The sequence below is a fragment of the Podarcis muralis genome, chromosome 14, assembly GCF_964188315.1.
Source record: "Podarcis muralis chromosome 14, rPodMur119.hap1.1, whole genome shotgun sequence".
In the NCBI taxonomy this organism is placed as follows: Eukaryota; Metazoa; Chordata; class Lepidosauria; order Squamata; family Lacertidae; genus Podarcis; species Podarcis muralis.
In genome coordinates, this window is record NC_135668.1 from 6,594,987 (window position 1) to 6,612,604 (window position 17,618).

Below are 17,618 nucleotides of genomic sequence, written 5' to 3' on the forward strand. Positions count from 1 at the left end.
CTCCCACACACTGAGCCTGACCCTTTCCTTTCACAGAAGAAGAAAGCTCCGCTCAGCTTTCCCCCCATGGAACTGAATGGGGCAGCCTTTGGGAGCTTCTGCTGAGATGGAAGGAGGCTTTCTCCAGCCTCAGTTGCTGAGAGGTAAGATGGGGAAAACATGAGCACTCTTCTTCTTCTTCTTCTTCTTCTTCTTCTTCTTCTTCTTCTTCTTCTTCTTCTTCTTCTTATTCTTCTTCTTCTTGCCATAAGGAGGAAGAGAGGAGGGGAAGCTAAGCAAGAGCTTGATGTAGAAACGTAGGCTGCAACTTAGTGCAGAGCAAAATGTGGATTCTCTAAATCTGCAGGGCTTAAAAGCAGGTGAATGTGTGCTTGATTGTGGCCATTGCTGGTGGCTTGGAAGTTTTCAATTCACTCAGGCGGTCCAGTGTGTGTGCGTGCGCAAGTGTGCCTTGCCCTCCTCCCTCCCAGCATTAGAAAAATGTGCCTCTTGGCCACATCTTTCCTTCCCTCCCTCCTTCCTTTCTCAACTGGGACTTTAATTTGTGATATCCAAAACAGCCCCTGCAGTGAAGCTGTCTGATGCCCTCTTCTTCCGCTCCCGCCCAGGCGTGACATCCAAGTCTGTTCATTTATCCAGTTGCTTTCAAATGAATTAAATCAGCTTAAACCCCAGTGCTTTAGTTTGCAGCCGCATTGCCCTTTTGTTTCTTTGTTTCTTTGTTTGTTTGTTTGTCTTTAAAGCAAACAGTCGTCCCCCCCTCCAGCAAGTCTTCATGGCCTTTGCATTCTAAAAAAGAAGCCATCCGTTTGTCCACTGAAAGATCTGGACTCCAATCTTTCTGGTGACTTAGGATTTGTCGCTGAAGAACAGACACATAGCACCTCAGTAGTGCAAGGGCTCTGAGCCGCCCAAGGAGGAGGAGAAGGAGGAAGAGGAGGAAGAGGAGGAGGAGGAGGAAGAGGAGGAGGAGGAGGAATAAGAGAAGGTGCGCTTACTATCACAAACCTCAAAAGAGAACCGCTCTCCTTCTTGCTTCTGTTCATGGAATGGCAAGTTAAAGGTATTGGACAAAGACAGGACGACAGATTACAGACAAGCAGTGGGCACCCCTGACTCCCCTTCCACTCCCCACCTGCCCACAGAAAGCAAACCACCAGCCCAGCTGGAAACAGACACATCACCAAATGGAGTCACAAGATGGCCTAGCAGGAGCCATAAGGAGGAAGAGGTGCCAGGAGGAGGCAGGAGACCAGAAGGGAACACATAGTGGGCAGTGCCAGCCGCACACCACAGATAACGGCCTATCCAAGGACGTGGCTTTCTCTCCCCGCTCAAATGTCTCAAGCCCTGTCCCCCAAAAAGAGAGGATGAGCCAATGGCAGATGGAAAAACCAGCAAGTCCAACGCAGACTTTGTGCGGGCTGTCTCCTTTTTTTTTTGAAAAAGCACAGGACATATTCTTTGTTCCCTGGCTTAACTCACTTTGGTTGCAAAAAGGGGAAATCTCAACAAAACGTAGGGAACAAATGTGCTCCCATAGCAGGAAGACTGTGCCAAATCGGGAGGGTTTCCTGTCCACATAATTTCCTCTCCTGGGATGGCAGGGCAGAGCGGCCTTTCTAAGCTCCTAGGCTAGGGAGGCAGTCACGGAACACAGTTGGTGGCTCTGCAGACACCTGTCAATCAAAAGCAGGACCGGAACAAGGTGCAGGCACCTCAGACGGGCCTACGGATGCCTGAAGCAGCCTAAACCTCCTTCATATTTTGTTTCTCTTGGCAGAGCTCAAGGGTCAAAGCACACAAGCCACGGCAACTCACCTCTTTGCCCCCCATGGCTTCAAACATCTTCTCGAGCAGAACTCGCAGTTGCTGGATGTTGTTCATCAAGATACAGGGCTATGAAGGAAAGACACGGCATGGATTTATTTAACTCTACCAGGAGCTGTGATCCGGCCCCAAAACAGTGCCAAGACTGGCCAGGCAGCCCTAATGGAGGAGGAGGGTTTTGGACGGCATCTTGGGGCTTGAGGGGTGACCCTGCCTCTACCCCCAGCCCAAGGTGCTGAAGAAAGAGAGGCCCCCTCCCCTGTTTATTTTGGGGTTTGTTTTTATGTTTATGTATTTTGTGGTCATTTGGTGTAGTGGTTGGAGTGTTGGGCGACCAGGATCTGAATCCCCACTCAGCCATGAAACTCTCTGGGTGACTTTGGGCCAGCCTCTCAGCTGAACCTACCTCACAGGACTGTTGTGTGGCTTAAATGAGAGCTATGTACACCACCTTGAGCGTCTTGGAGGAAAAGGTGGAATGTTAATGCTAATAATGCTAATAATAATGCAAATAAAGTGAATAATAATAATAATAATAATAATAATAATAATAATAATAATAATTTTATATTGTATTTTTACAGTGAAGTGCCCTGAGATCTATGGATGAAGGGCACTACAGTGGTACCTCGGGTTAAGAACTTAATTCGTTCTGGAGGTCCGTTCATAACCTGAAACTGTTCTTAACCTGAGGTACCACTTTAGCTAATGGGGCCTCCCGCTGTCGCTGCGCGATTTCTGTTCTCATCCTGAAGCAAAGTTCTTAACCCGAGGTACTATTTCTGGGTTAGCGGAGTCTGTAACCTGAAGTGTCTGTAGCCCGAGGTACCACTGTATAGAAATTTACTACTACAACGACTGCTATCCTTTTATTGATTTACCACTTCTCTATATTGTTCCAAAAAGTTCAGGGTGGTGTACATGGGTGTACATAGCCATCACAACAATGCTACGAGGTGGGGCAGGCTGAAAGTGACTGCTCCAAAGCCCCTTCATGGCTGACAGTGCAGACTGCAGCCTGGGCCTCCACAGTCCCAGGCTAGAACTCCGTCCATTAAGCGACACTGGCTGGCACGACAGTCCTGAGAAGGGACAGAGAATCTGCCCTGGCCTAAAGCAGCTCTGGAGATCAGGGAAGAGGGTCTTATAACCCTTTCCTCTCATTCATCTGGATCGTTTCCCTGAAGCTGCTACTTGTTCTTGGAGATAGGGGTGGGGGTGGAGGGAGGCAGCATCTATAAAAGTGTGACATCTATATTACCCCCCTCCCCACCCAATCTGTGGTTAAAAGCAGCTTCATGAAGACAATTGGGGAAAGGCTCAATTGCCTCTCCCAGAGCACCCCTTCCCCAGAGCTGCTGCATGGGCCTGCTAATTAGGAAAAGCTAATGAGTCATGGCTCTCTCTCATCTGGTCCCTGGAAGGAGCCGCTGACCCAGCCTCCCCAAGGACAGGAAGCCACCTGCCCTACACCTGGCCAGCCTCTCCCCTAAGAGATCGTGCGCCGCCCTCCACACAGAACCTGTTTCACCCCAACCTGCCGGGATCGTAGGGCAGCACGTTAAGAAGAAATTAAATTTCACTCACCAAATTTTCTTTATCGCAATAAGAGCTGAAATCATTTGTAATAATTACAGAGTACTGAACAAGCACTTTATGGATCGTCTGGGGGGAAAAGCACACACACAAAGGAGCAGCAGTCAGTGGCACATTACTGTGGCAACTCCACGGGGGGGGGGGGGGGCTTGAGTCCTTGGAGCAGAAGAGCCAAACCTCATTCCAGACCCCCTGGCCAAGGAATTAAGCTCCCTGCCACTTGGTCCAGACCACTTTGTGGTCCCTCACAAACCCCAAGCTGCTCAGAGGATGCAAATCTACCTTAGAAAACCTTCTCATGAGATGAGAGAGAGCTTCTGGATTTGGGCACTCCAGCTTCTTTATGATCTCAAAACTCTGGTTAAGCTGCGTGAAGACGTCCACCACGGAGCAGGAGAAAAGGGCATGGTCCGATGTTCGCTGGAACTACACAGACACCACAACACACAAGGACACACCGTTAAAGGACGCTTGTGCCGGGTGTGTGGCTTCCTGGCTGGAGGCTCTTCTTCTCAGCCCATTCATTCTTTCCACTTTTCTCCAGAAAGTGAACCCCTCCACCCCCAAACAGCCACAGCAGCACCAGCCATGGTTCCTCAGCTGAGCACACCAGGAGTGCAGCACAGACTGAGCAGCCCACATTTGAAAGAATGGGGCTTTGGAAAATCTGCCATCTAAATAGGTCATAAAGCAGCAATAGGGTCGTGTAAGGTTTGCATTCAGTGCTGCGTTGAGGCTGCTACGCTCTGTGGCGGCAAACACAGATCTTTCTCCTCACTCGCGGCGGTGGGGGTGGGGTGGGCAGTTCCTGGCCATGATTCCCTCTGCTGCTTCTGCAGAAAGATGCCCTTTTTACAGGATAATGCCTGGCTACAGCTACTGCCTTAATTATAGCTCTCTGGATAGGATTGCAAATGCTGTCACAGCAAATCAATGAAAGGGGCATTTTTGTCCAATAAAAAATTCCTCCTCCTCTTGTTTTCGCCTAGCAAAACAAGCCACTCTCCATCTCTCCATGCTGGGGGAATAAGAGAGGAACAGGGAAAGGCAATAATCCATGTTTGCTGTGCAACAGGAAGTGCAGGTGTGCATTTATTTACCTCAGGCGCCACGTTATATGTCAAGAAACCTCTCGGCTCTAGGCTGCTGTGGATTGAGTGAGTGGGCCTCAGGACCACCGCCCCATCACCCAAAGTGCCCCCTGCCTCAGGGCCTCCCCCACTTCACAGCTCTGCTCACCCCGTCCTTCTTGTCTCTTCCCAGCGCACCGTGAAGAAACTCCATGGAGACGTCCTCGTTCTCATCCAGCCACTGCATGACAAAAGGCTCAAACCACCTAGGGAGAAAGGAAGGCGGCTGCTTCACCCACATTCTTGTTTTTCAGACAGTCAACACAGGTTCCTCCTTGTGCCTGAACGTGCGCAGAGTGAAGCGGCCTTGACGCAAAGGATATGGTGCCTTGGAAGTGGCTCAAGGCAACCCTCAGCCCTGCAGCCCTGAAACTCCCCTTGCTGCAGTATTGTGGCATCCACAGTTGGGGGATTCCAAGGTTAGGGGGATAAAGGGCTGCATTATGACTAAACTGTCAGACTGGAGAGGGTGGGGTCTTTTGGCCTGCCTTGATTCCCAGCCTCAGCTCTCCACCCGCCCTGGCCCAAACAGGATTCCACATTTTGCAGGAGAGCAGAGAAAGAGTGGCAGCTTTTATAAGGGAGAAATTGAAATTGAAATACAGTGGTACCTCGGGTTAAGTACTTAATTCATTCCGGAGGTCCGTACTTAACCTGAAACTGTTCTCAACCTGAAGCACCACTTTAGCTAAGGGGGCCTCCTGCTGCTGCCGCACCGCCGGAGCACGATTTCTGTTCTCATCCTGAATCAAGGTTCTCAACCTGAAGCACTATTTCTGGGTTAGTGGAGTCTGGAACCTGAAGCATCTGTAACCTGAAGCGCATGTAACCCGAGGTACCACTGTACTTTATTGTCACTTGTACAACTTGTATACAGTGAGATTACACGAGCACCCCCCCCACTCAGCTCTCTTAGTCTTAATTCCCCTCGTTTACTGACGCATACCCACCAAACTCGAAAGTCAGTTGCCCTGTTGTTATCTTTTCATTCAGCAGCCTAACAGCCCATGGATAGAAGCTGTTCTTTACCCTGTTGGTGCGACTAATCATGCTTCTAAATCTTCTGCCTGAGGGCAGGAGGTCAAGAAAGTGCCGGCCAGGGTGTGAATCATCCCTGAGAATTTTCCTCACACTCCTGAGGAAATAGTTCTTCTGCTATTTCACCCAGCGGATTCACAGGACAGCCCATAATATCTTGTGTTGTATTCACCACCCTCTGTAGGCACTTCCTATCAGATGATGTCAAACCAGTGCACCACACCTGGAATTCCAAGAAGCAACACAACAAATATGGCATGCAGCTGAGTGTGTGTGTGTGTGTGTGCAGGGGGGGGGGAATGCTGAATGAATGGAAAGGAAAGGAAAAACCAGTCCCGGGCCTGCTGGATCAGGCCAATGGCCCATCTAGTCCAGCATCCTGTTCTCAGGGTGACCAACCAGATGCCAAGGGAAACCAGCAAGGGGGATTTGAGCACAAGAGCACTTTTCACTCCCTTCCAGCAACTGGTATCCAGAAGCAAGCATAGCCATCCCAGCTAGCAGCCATCAATAGCTCTCTCCTCCAGGCTGAATAATTTCCAGAATTGCCACGGCCTCCACACTCCTCCAAGGGGGTGCCATGCAGTCTGCATGATGTGGGCAAAAGCCTCCGGGCAGGAGGGCGGCAGCGGCAGCAGCAGGTGTTGCCTTCATCCTGGGAGGAGCCACCCAGAGCCCGTCTGGAGCTTCTTCCAGCCTTGTGTCTCCCCACTCCCCCATTAATATTCTGATGCCTGCAAGAGGTTTTAAGTATAATTGCTGAAAAGCCCCTTCCTGAGAAACTGATTGCCTTTTCTCTGCAAAAGGTTCACTGAGAAATAAAGAAGTCAGGGGAAAGACATTTAGAGTCTTTTAAAGTTCTAAGTGCACCTTAACACAAATGGACTCCGGTTTAAAGGATGTGCCGGATGAATATTTAAAGAAAACCGAGCCCAACAAGCAGAATAAAAGCTCCAGAATGTTCTTCCTCCCCCCAACTATCCCCCCCCTACTTACAGAGAGTATTCAGGCACTGCATCTCTGAACGTGGGGAGTTCGCGCACATATTCATTATAAAACCATTTCACTTTGAAGTGCAAATTCATATAATCTGTGCTCTTGCATAACCGTTGCTTTTCATGCTCTGTAATGGAACACAGAAAAATAAAAATAACATATTTAATAAAGTTCCAGCTGTAAATAAAATTACAGAGTCGCCGTGCACATTTTAGACCCAGCAAAATAAATCCTAATGGCCTTTTAACACCTGAGATCTGCTTAGGTTTCAGAATTGCTTTGTGCTCATTGATCTAAGGCAGGGGTCAGCAACCTTTTCCAGCCATGGGCCGGTCCACCGTCCCTCAGACCATGTGGTGGGCCAGACTATATTTTGACAAAAAATATGAACAAATTCCTATGCCCCACAAATAACCCAGAGATGCATGTTAAATAAAAGGACACATTCTACTCATGTAAAAACACGCTGATTCCCGGACCGTCTGTAGGCTGGGTTGAGAAGGCGATTGGGCCGCATCCGGCCCATGGGCCTTAGGTTGCCTACCGCTGATGTAAGGTGGTACAAAACCCACAAGTGAGTCACAGGACTGAAACAGTTAAGGAAAGAGAGTCACAGAGCGTTGGACCTCATGGAAAAAGCAGACCCACTGCAGAGATGGGCTGTGCCTCCCACGAGAAGGGCTGAAGGCAGATATACCTTGTGTGCAAAATTCCTCAGGTTCAATCCTCAATGGCATCTATAGGCAAGGATGAGAGAGGGAGGGTCTGGAGAGCCACTGCTGCCAGCCAGTGTAGGCCATACTGAGCTAGAAGAACCAATTGCCTGACTCGGGATAAGGCAGCTTCCTATATTCCCAACAGCCAGAGAGGACTCAAGTAAGTGAGCCAAGTCAATGCCAGAGGGCCCAGGCAGCTGTCAAGAGGTCTCCGTCTCTGACGGGCAGCCTGCTTAAGCTCAGGAGAGTGGAGAGAAACCTGTGAGTGTCTGGCATGTGCCACAAGGTCACCAAGAGAGGCCTTCTTATGGACTCCCTGAGTCCACCCTGGAGACTCACCAAAGCCTCAGGCTGAATCTTTCTCATAAGAGCTGCAAGATCTGAGCTGGCTGCAATGGGCCTGCTTTACTGTGCTGTGGATTAAGATTCATAGAATAGAGTTGGAAGATACCCTGAGGGTCTAGTCCAACCCCCTGCAGTGCAGGAATCTCAACTAAAGCATCTGTGACACTTGGCTTATTCCTCTTGCCCTGCTGTTTCCCCCCAGGGAGAACTGCTCTTTAGCATTCAATTGGAGCAAGCAGCAATTCGGGTTTGCTATGGATTGCTGTTGGTTCCAGTTTAGAGCTGAAGAGTAGGTTTTCCGGGGGAAAGCAATGGGACAAGGGGAAAACCCCTCGGACCTGTACCAAGAAAGCATGCGTCAAGCAGAAAATAGTTTGGACTCGAGCTTTCTAGGCATGGAGAAGTGTGGATAAGCCCTGTGCTCTTGGTCCTGAGCCCCTTGGACTCTGGGGGAGGGTCTAGAAACCAAACCATACCCTGCAAGTAAATGCCGACTCAGCTCTGAGTGGCCCCACTTGCCTGCTCGTAAGAGACTTGCCATGCAAGATTTGTTTTTCCCTGGGCCAGTGGGCGGGGCAGTGGCAAGAGTGACCTTTGAGTCAGCCTATGTGCTTGCTGGTGCATCTGAAGAGGCTCTGTTCAGCTTGATCCCATCAATGCAAGCATCTCCTGTGCTCAGGTCCTGCCTCACACTGAGAGCCAGTGTGGTGTAGTGCTTAAGAGTGGTAGAGTCGTAATCTGGGGAACCGGGTTCGCATCCCCGCTCCTCCACATGCAGCTTCTGGGTGACCTTGGGCCAGTCATACTTCTTTGAAGTCTCTCAGCCCCACTCACCTCACAGAGTGTTTTTTGTGGGGGAGGAAGGGAAAGGAGATTGTTAGCCGCCTTGAGACTCCTTTGGGTAGTGATAAAGCTGGATATCAAATCCAAACTCCTCCTCCTCCTCCTCCTCTTCCTCTTCTTCTTCTTCTTCTTCTTCTTCTTCGCCACTCCATCAAGGCTGCTTCCAGGAAAGAAGGAACAGGAGGGTGGTGCCGTGCAGCTCTTTGGATGGGGCCCACTAGAACTCAGATCACTTTCAAAAGGTGTCACCTTGCAAATGATGATAGAGGATCTGTGCCCCTAATGCAATCCGTATGTAAATAAGGTGTGTGGTGTGGTTGCTAATGTGTTGGTTTTCCTCCAGAAGGTGCATTTCATTTGGTGTGTGTGTGTGTGTACAATGCTCCTATTGCTCATTTCCAGAGAAGCTTTTTCAATTCAGGTAGTGAGATGCCAAAAGCTCTGCTTGATGAAGACAGATGTCCAGGCGGTTCAATTTCTCACTTCCAAAACAGCTCTGTCCTTTTGGATCGACTTTTTTTCTCCAGCAATTTTGTCCTTTGCAGACCTGCAGGCTGAAGTTCTAATTAAGAGTGGCAAACTTTGTTAACAATTGCTTCAGGAGAAACACGGCACATACAGTTCCAAGTCAACAGCCACCCACATTTTTCCTTGGGGAAAGATCTGGGTGAAGTTCTTGCACTGCAAACTTATTTACGAGCCAAATCCATTTTCCTACCAAGGTACGTAGCTAGGAACGGCCGGTCCAATTTCTGTCCTGGTAAATGGCTGCATAGCTGACAATAAAAATAAACTGCAGGATATTTATTTATTGGGAAGTATTCGGAAGTTTTTAATATTTGATATTTTTGTATGTTTTTATATGTGTTGGAGGGACGCGGGTGGCACTGTGGGTAAAAGCCTCAGCGCCTAGGGCTTGCCGATCGAAAGGTCGGCGGTTCGAATCCCCGCAGCGGGGTGCGCTCCCGCTGCTCGGTCCCAGCGCCTGCCAACCTAGCAGTTCGAAAGCACCCTCGGGTGCAAGTAGATAAATAGGGACCGCTCTGGCGGGAAGGTAAACGGCGTTTCCGTGTGCTGCGCTGGCTCGCCAGATGCAGCTTTGTCACGCTGGCCACGTGACCCGGAAGTGTCTCCGGACAGCGCTGGCTCCCGGCCTCTTGAGTGAGATGGGTGCACAACCCCAGAGTCTGTCAAGACTGGCCCGTACGGGCAGGGGTACCTTTACCTTTACCTTTTTATATGTGTTGGAAGCTGACCAGAGTAGCTGGGGCAACCCAGCCAGATCAGTGGGGTGTTGTTGTTGTTGTTAATTGTATTGCAACAGTTGAACCACCTTCCATCACTGCTAATATGGTTAAATGCAGTAAATGAATGGAAGAGCAAGAGGAGAGCCTTGCTGGACCGGGGGGGGGGGGAGTGTAAGGAGCTTGTCCTACTCTCAAGTAGGACCCTGGCAGAGACACATGCCCCACTGGCATGTTCTCTCCCTCCTGGTCATTTGTTCGGGAGCTTCAAAAGCTTTTTTCTGCCCGAACATCATAACGACCGATGCCAACACACATTGGCACACTTAGGGATACACAGAGTGTTCACCGTTTGCGTAACAGAACTCAGCAACTCAGCATTTTGGCTAATCTATTTTATTTACATATAAAAACACACGGAGAACTGCAACACGGCTCCCTCTCTCCCTAGCATCAGACAGCAAAGAGAGAAAGAACAAAAAGCAATAGTCCTACTTAAACGGAACACAGTAAAACAAACATCCTGTCTCCATCACATCCCACTTTGTGGAGTCATAACATACACCGCCATGCGAAAGACAGCAATCCCATGACTGCAATCACGGAGCAGGAATTCTAACATTGAGCTCATACAGCCTCCAGTTCTCCCACAGTGGCCCATAATGGGACGCTCGCTTGAGGGCAACCATTGCCTCCTCCTCAGCTGATCTTGCACTCACAAGTGGTGCAACAGGCGACAAGAACCCTCCATGGCTGGCCTTGGTCTCTTTTTTGGCCTCAGGGACAGGGGTCCAGTTGGAAGGCCCCTTTCCTGAGCCAAACTCAAGACCCTGGCAGAAGGCACAGGGGGCACATCCTGCAAAACCTTTGGAGCCAGGCGCATGGGTATGTCTATCTCCTCTGCAGCCTTCACATTATGCAAAACTGCATTGCTCTGCCAGAACAAAATATTGGTGCCAACTACAGCCAATTAAACATACCAGCCTTGTTCAAAAGCACCCTGGCCAAGATAGGTGGGCACAGCTCCAGCAGTAGCTTCGCTTGTGGAGGAGGTCCTTGTTTATGCTCAAAGGACTCTTTCGTTCTCCCTCCCAGCTGTTCCCTTCCTACCACTTAGGTTTAACAGTCACAGGACAGGGATGAGGCCTGAGTGTTGTCTGGTGGCAGCGGCCCAAGGAAGACCTGGGATAGCTCAGTCAGTGGAGCATGAGAGTCACATTGGGTAAAAGATTCCTGAATTTCAGGGGGTTAGACCAGATGACCCCGGAGGTCCCCTCCATCTCTACAATTCTATGAGCAGGTTCTGCCGGCAGCCACTCTCTGCATTCCGCTAAATGGTCCCAGCACTGGAAGTTAATGTTCTGCAGCCTCCCAGCTATGCCTTGACCCACCCACTGCCTGAAAGAGGCTTTGGACCCCATCTGTCCTAAGAAAAAGCAGGCAGTGGCAATTTTTAGGTTGTGCAGGACACACCTGTGAGAGAGGAGCCTGCTGACCGAGAGAGCCACTGGGGACTCCCTGGTGAAAGAGCTTCCCAAGTTTGAGCCTGTTGTAGTTCTCCCGGCTGGGGCTGCCACACAGTTGGAACCTCCTCAAGCTTCTCTTGATCAGGGCAGGAGAGCTGAGCTCCTTCCACTGCCCCTTATGAACAACACAGGGGCACAAATGAGCAATTCAAGTTCAGGGAAGGGGGAACCTCAGGCCCCCGCCCCATGAACGCTCTCTTCTGTCTTCTCTTTGAGAGTATTTGGCCCTCAAAGCTCTCCGTAGGCTACACCCTGGGGTAATTTTGCTGGTCTGGAATGCGTCTGTGGGCAAGGATAATGCCTCTTGCTTGCTTGGAAGTGTGTGTGTGTGTGTGTTTGTACAGAAACCCCAGAACTTTTGTGTGGACAGGATGTAGCCTACAGTACAAAGTTTTGAGTCACATTCATTGCTCTGCCTAGTCTGTGTTTGGCCTAACCTGCGCTTGTCTCCGTCCCAGTTCCCCACTAGCATGCGGCCTTTGGAAGGTTGACCAAGACGGAATGTGGTCCTTTGGCTTAAAAAGCTCTCCCTGCCCCCACCCCCATGCCAGGATAATTTGCAACACCCCCTCACTGTGAGCTGGATGGCACCCAGCAAGATGCCCCCTATCTAGGTGTGAAATTGGCCAGCAAGGAGTGTTTTTTATTCTCTGCTTCCAGCAACAACATGGCAAGTGCCAAATGGATTGTCCCTCCATCAAATGGCTTGGAAGGTCTCCATGACAACCAAGCTCCAAAGAAGCCTTCAAGTCTTCTGGAAGAAAAGCGCAAGGACATAATCCATCTGCATCCAAACTCTCAAGGTGACTGGCAAGACTCCCTCTGCCCTTCTCTAGTGCCAACGTTATTTATTTATGCCTGTTTTCCTCCTTCAAAGAGGAGGCATTTTTTTGTTCCAAAAAAACCCAACAAAAAACAATCTGTCACTTTGGGAAGGATATCAGAAAATGTGTGTAAACAAGAGTACCTGCTTCCACTTAGAAATATAATGGAAATGCCACAGATATTCTGGAGAGCCCTGACTAAGCCAGTGTTGTGTAGTGGTTAACAGTGTTGATGAGGACCTGAGAGACCAGGATTCAAATCACCACTTAATAGGGAGGGAAAAAGCCATGTATGTCACCTCGAGCTGGTTGTAGAAAAGGTCGGATATAAACAAATAAAAATAAAATAATAATCGAGCATGTGCTTCAATTACTAGCAAATAAAATAGTTCCAATTCTGATGGGATTTGAAGGGAAGTATCTAAAATGAAATATCTTCTGCTGGTTTGTATTGCAGCACCAGAGTTAGGGCACTTCCCACACACAGGTCTTTAAGCCAAGGGGGTGCAAAACAACAACAAGAACAACACCCATATTTACATAGGAACTTACTGAGAAGATCCATTAAAAAGCAACAGTATAAAAAGGAATTATTGTGAAAATAGGAAATATTTAGGAAGATGCCAAATTTTGTCTTTGCTCAGGGTGCCATGGTACCAAAATCCGCCCCTACCTATTGCTTCAGAGATTTTGTATTTAAATGGCATCTCTTGTATGTCTTCCCTTCCCCCAGTTCTGGTCTGTAATGGGGGGGGGGGCTGCTCTGAATTCTCCAGGGCTAATGGCAGAGTGGGGTGGAACTTACTAGCTCCCATCCGCTGACACATCCTGGGCTCAAATGAGATAAACACCCATCTCAGATGCCACATCCAGACAAACTGCCACAACCATCTCAGGGCAGCTGAGTGGGTGTTTCTTGGGCCCTAAGCGCCTCTTCATTTGGTAAGGCTGCACAGAGGCAGAAACTCTGCTTTCCCGTATTATATTTCCGGCTCCTCACCCCGATGACTGCCAGCAGGATGTTTTTGCACATGTTCCTCAAGGGACGCAGCATCTCTCAGGCTTCTAGCAACAGGCTTGGCTGCGAAGCGAACACGAGACCCACTTCATCATCATGATGACTCCCTGTCTGCCTCGACAGGCAGAGACAAACGGCACAGATGTAGATCAGCTGTTCTCTGCCAGCGCCGGCTCTTCATGGTGCAACTCTGGAGCGCAGAAGGAGGCAGGCGACCATCGCCCAGACACCCATGAAGGAGTTCACCCATGGCCAAAACCCATGCAGAGCAGCCGGCCTGCAAAGGCTCCTTCCTTCCTCCCTGAGCCTTGCAAAGTGGAATGGCTGCCGGTTTGTCGGACGCTGGTACTGTCTCTGGCTGCACAGAGAATGAGGTGATGGCCCAAAGCCACAAGGCCTCAAAGCAGGGCTCACTCAGGCTGCAATCAGTGGCAGAGTGGAGGCTGCTTTTGCGCCTGCGATGGATGTCCACGTTTCTCTTCTTATTCTTCATCTAGGACTTGGGTAGGCAAACTAAGGCCCGGGGGCCAAATCCGGCCCAATCACCTTCTAAATCCGGCCCGTGGATGGTCCGGGAATCAGTGTGTTTTTACATGAGTAGAATGTGTCCTTTTATTTAAACTGCATCTCTGGGTTATTTGTGGGGCATAGGAATTCATTCATTCCCCCCCCATACAATCCGGCCCCCCACAAGGTCTGAGGGACAGTGAACTGGCCCCCTGCTGAAAAAGTTTGCTGACCCCTGATCTAGGGAGTCTGTATTCTGGTGCGGTTGGGGCTTGGCTTTGCCCACATCAGGTTCCAAAAGGCTTTGTTGGAAACAGTCCCCTCAGGGCATGGCAGCAAAGGCCAGAGAGCAATTGTGACAAGCTGCCAAGTTTTATATCTTTGCTGAAAATAACTAGGCATCTCTATGAAGGGGAAGAGGATGGCAAAGGGTGCAGAGCTTCCCAGCTCAAGCGCCTGGCCTGGCCTGGCCTTTGGTAGCCTCCACCAGCCAGGACTCAACATGTGGTCATCTCTGGTGACAAAGCCACAGGAGCTGCCCAAGTGCATTGGTGGACGGGGTGTTCCGGCCGGCTCAGCCTCTTCTTGGCACCAGCAATGGCCAGCTGGTTGGGACAGAGAGAGGAGAAGGATTGCCTGGGATCCCTGGGCTCCTTAGGGCAGTCTTCGAAGCAGGAGAGACAGGGGCGCAAGGCTGGCTGTGGCTGGGTCCAGAGCATTCTTCAAAAGTGGGCAGGGAGCGGGGAAGGGCTCTGGGCTGGGGGCAGAGACCTCACCACAACAGTCTGGGGGCACTTCTTCTTCTTCTTTTTTGCAAGCTTCTGCTTCTGCTCAACAGCCTTCATTGAAATCTCTGTTGCTGCTGGTGGAATCTAATGTTTGAATGCTCCCCCATGTAAAAATATGATGTTTGGGGAAGGGCGTTTTTTGATTCAGCAAAGCATTCAGGCATTGGGGTCACAAGCTGCAGGCTGAAGGGCTTTTGTCCAGCAACAGTGAAGCAATGCTAAGCTTACCTCTCCCCCCCCCCCACTTCCCCAGTTTGAAATGCACAGGAAGCCCAGCTGCGCATAAAGAGACATGCCCTCTCCCTTGCTTAAGGAGGCTGCTGCAGCAGCAGCAGCAAGGCAGCCCCAGGATGGCAACCTTCCTCCTCCTCCTAATCCCCAGATCCAGCCTCGTGAAGTCAGGTGGCCATGGAAGCGTTGTGTTGTTGGGGCAACATCTGTTGCCAGGCAGAACATCAGCAGCTCTCTGGACTAAAGCAGCATTAAGGTCTTACGCCGCTAAGAGCAGGAGATAACAATGTGGCACAATCCACCATGTTGGAGAAAATAGGTTAGAAAGCAATGGCACCCCTGCGTGGGGCCTTTCTGAGGCCACGTGGCTCCTCTCTGAATCATGGACAATTCATGTCTACCCAAAATAATAACCTTTCACATACATCATTGGATCGCTGGGCAGAAGCACTAGGGTGGATGGAGCAGAAATACAGGAGGGGAGCTGCCCTGCCCTCCCCCAGGCATGTTTCCCATCCATCCCAGTCTTGCTTTCTTTATACTGTAGCTGCAATGCCTTCCTTTATTCCACATTAAAATTTCATTTGCCCTCAATCAGTTTCATTCAGCAAGTAGTATTAGAATTAGGACTAACAATGCTCTGAAGCAGCACTGGGTGCCTTGGCTTATTTGTCTCGGGAGGTTACAAAGAGAACCCTACCCTCTTGGGGGACTGACTTTTGAGAAGCCCTGGCTAAGTTCAAGCTCCCTTGCCTGGTGTTGACCACTCCTGTGCGGTGATATCAGGACACTCAACAGCAGGAAGTGAGGGAGGGGAAGAAGGTTTGGGGAGGGGGTGGGTGGGGGGTCAGTGGACCAAGAAGCCACAGCAGTGGGAGAATGGAGCAGGACAGGGCTTTCCAGCCACTGACACTGGAAAGAGAATTTGCATCCTTAGCAGAGATGCTGAGCATTTCAGTTAATTCTATGCCAACCCGCCGCCCAATCAGGAGTGCCAACTTGGACCCATGACCGTGGTTGCCATGCAGCGTGCATGGCCCTGGCACCGAAATTTGTGGGTGCCTGGCTCCTTCGTGGGGAATTTTGTTGGTGCTTGGGCACCCAGGGAGTTGGCACCTATGCCCCCCAATGTTTTAGACTATAATTCCCACCAGCGCCAGCACCCTACAGTTCTGCTGGCCGCAGTGCATTGCAATTGTGGTCCAAAAAGCAACTTGGTCACTCAAGCCACATTAATTGAAAACCCAAGCAGTCACGTACCCTTGGGTTAACGCTGTTGCATTTCGCAGCCCTGTAGCCAAGCTCTTAGTCTTGTCTCTTTAAAAGTAGCTTTTATCAAGGTAGCTCTCAAGCTGCAGGAAAATATTGCTGCTGAACAGCTCAGTGGGAACCCATTTTCTGCCGTTCTGAATGTGAAGTGAGTTGATTTCTCATCAAAGCCAGATGCGTAGAAGTGGTCATTTCTGGTCTGGATGCCCCCAGCCACCCTCCCACCATGGTTCTGCCACTGCCTCTGCCATCCTGCCCACGTCCTCCTTTCTTTATCCCCTGTGTGCCTTTCCGTGTGCAGCAGCTGGGAGGGGGTTGCTGCCTCATGTTGACGCTCACTCAGTCGAGCGTTTCAGGGGAAAAGCCAGCCATGCAGCCCTTGGCGGTTGCTTAGTTAACCCATAGGGATCCCTGCCAGGCTCTCCGCTGGAAGATTAACAGCAGGCAGGAGGGAAAAGAGGTTCAGAACACGCTTTGTGTTGGGCCAAGGGAAGTCTGTGTCCCAGTGATCTTGCTTTGGACAGATGGAAGGCAAAGGGTTGTTCCCAGTCCACACACACAAACCCTTGTTATGATTTCCGGCCTTCTGGGTGACCACGGCAACCAAACCTCTTCTGTTTACTCATTTGCCTTCACCTCTGGAGTGTGGCAAGGCTCATGTGCCAGTGGCCAAGTCTGTCCTAGGACGTGGGGCCACCCAGGACACCCCATGTTTTTGGCACCAACGGGCCAGCAGGGGTGTGTGTGTGTGTGTGTGTGTGTGTGTGTGTGTGTGTGTGTGTCTCACAGGTGGCAGCAGCTCCCCACCCCATCAGGGTTATGAGACTTCCACCCTGGCTTCCTGATGCTGCCATGGTTCAAATCCTGGAAAGGGATGCAGGGCCGGCTTCTCAAAGCAGAGGACAATGATGGAAGGAATCATCTTCTCAGCTGTGCATAAATCCAATTCATGTGGCCACGTGTAGTGTGAACAGCCAAAAACTTATTTCGTCAAGCACCCGTGATGCTCCAGGAAGAATTTTTTCTACTCTTGTGTTGCTCCTTTGTGGAGAACTCTAAAGACTCACCACTTTTATTACACTGGCAAATGCTGCTGGGGATGAAGATGTTTTGACCGGCCAGTTCTCCACACTGGTTAATACTAAATGCACCATTTTCTTTGCTGGGTCATTCCATCTTGCGAACACCCCCCCCCCCCCCCGCAATTCCACCTGCTGCTCCACATAGAAATAGCCCCCTGCTCTGCTAGGGAGCATCTGCAACCCCTACCTTCCAAGGCGTATTTCATGTCCTGCGCAAAAAGGGTCCACATGATCTCTGAACTGACTTTGCCCATGTTCAGCTCTTGAGGGAACCTGGAAGAAACCAACCGGAGGGGCATCGTCAGTTCTCCTGCTGGCAAGGGTGGCATGAGCCATGGTGGCACCCTTCAGCCCTAGACACCCCTCAAAGGGAAGGGGTTGGAATATAGTGGTGCCCCCCCCTGGCTTGCACTGTCCCTTAGATTTCCCCATGGCAATCGCTGTACGTGGGAAAGGGTCACGGGAGTGGGGGGGGCAGGGAGGGGCAGCTGCTCCCTGTAAATCAATAAAGTTAAATAAAAATACATAGCTAACTGAGGTTCTCCCCCCCCCCCCCCAGCAAGAGGCCTGCCCCCATTAAAAAAAAGACTTGCCTCCCAACAAAAATTCTGGCTACGTCCATGGGGAGGGGGTCA

At 50.4% G+C, this 17,618-nt stretch overlaps 1 protein-coding gene across 2 annotated transcripts in view; it reads right to left on the bottom strand.

The window, feature by feature from the left end:
* UNC13C (unc-13 homolog C) overlaps nucleotides 1-17,618 on the bottom strand; it is a 133,516-nt gene that overhangs the window by 23,768 nt on the left and 92,130 nt on the right. The window contains exons 18-24 of one of the 2 annotated variants that reach the window (XM_028705838.2): nucleotides 17,171-17,256; nucleotides 6,591-6,717; nucleotides 4,666-4,762; nucleotides 3,709-3,852; nucleotides 3,418-3,495; nucleotides 1,822-1,899; nucleotides 1,009-1,038 (exon numbers count right to left, since the gene is read on the bottom strand). In XM_028705838.2, the coding sequence (XP_028561671.2) occupies nucleotides 1,009-1,038; nucleotides 1,822-1,899; nucleotides 3,418-3,495; nucleotides 3,709-3,852; nucleotides 4,666-4,762; nucleotides 6,591-6,717; nucleotides 17,171-17,256 (640 nt within the window). The remainder of the gene's footprint in view (nucleotides 1-1,008; nucleotides 1,039-1,821; nucleotides 1,900-3,417; nucleotides 3,496-3,708; nucleotides 3,853-4,665; nucleotides 4,763-6,590; nucleotides 6,718-17,170; nucleotides 17,257-17,618) is intronic. The other variant, XM_028705840.2, reaches the window with a different exon arrangement.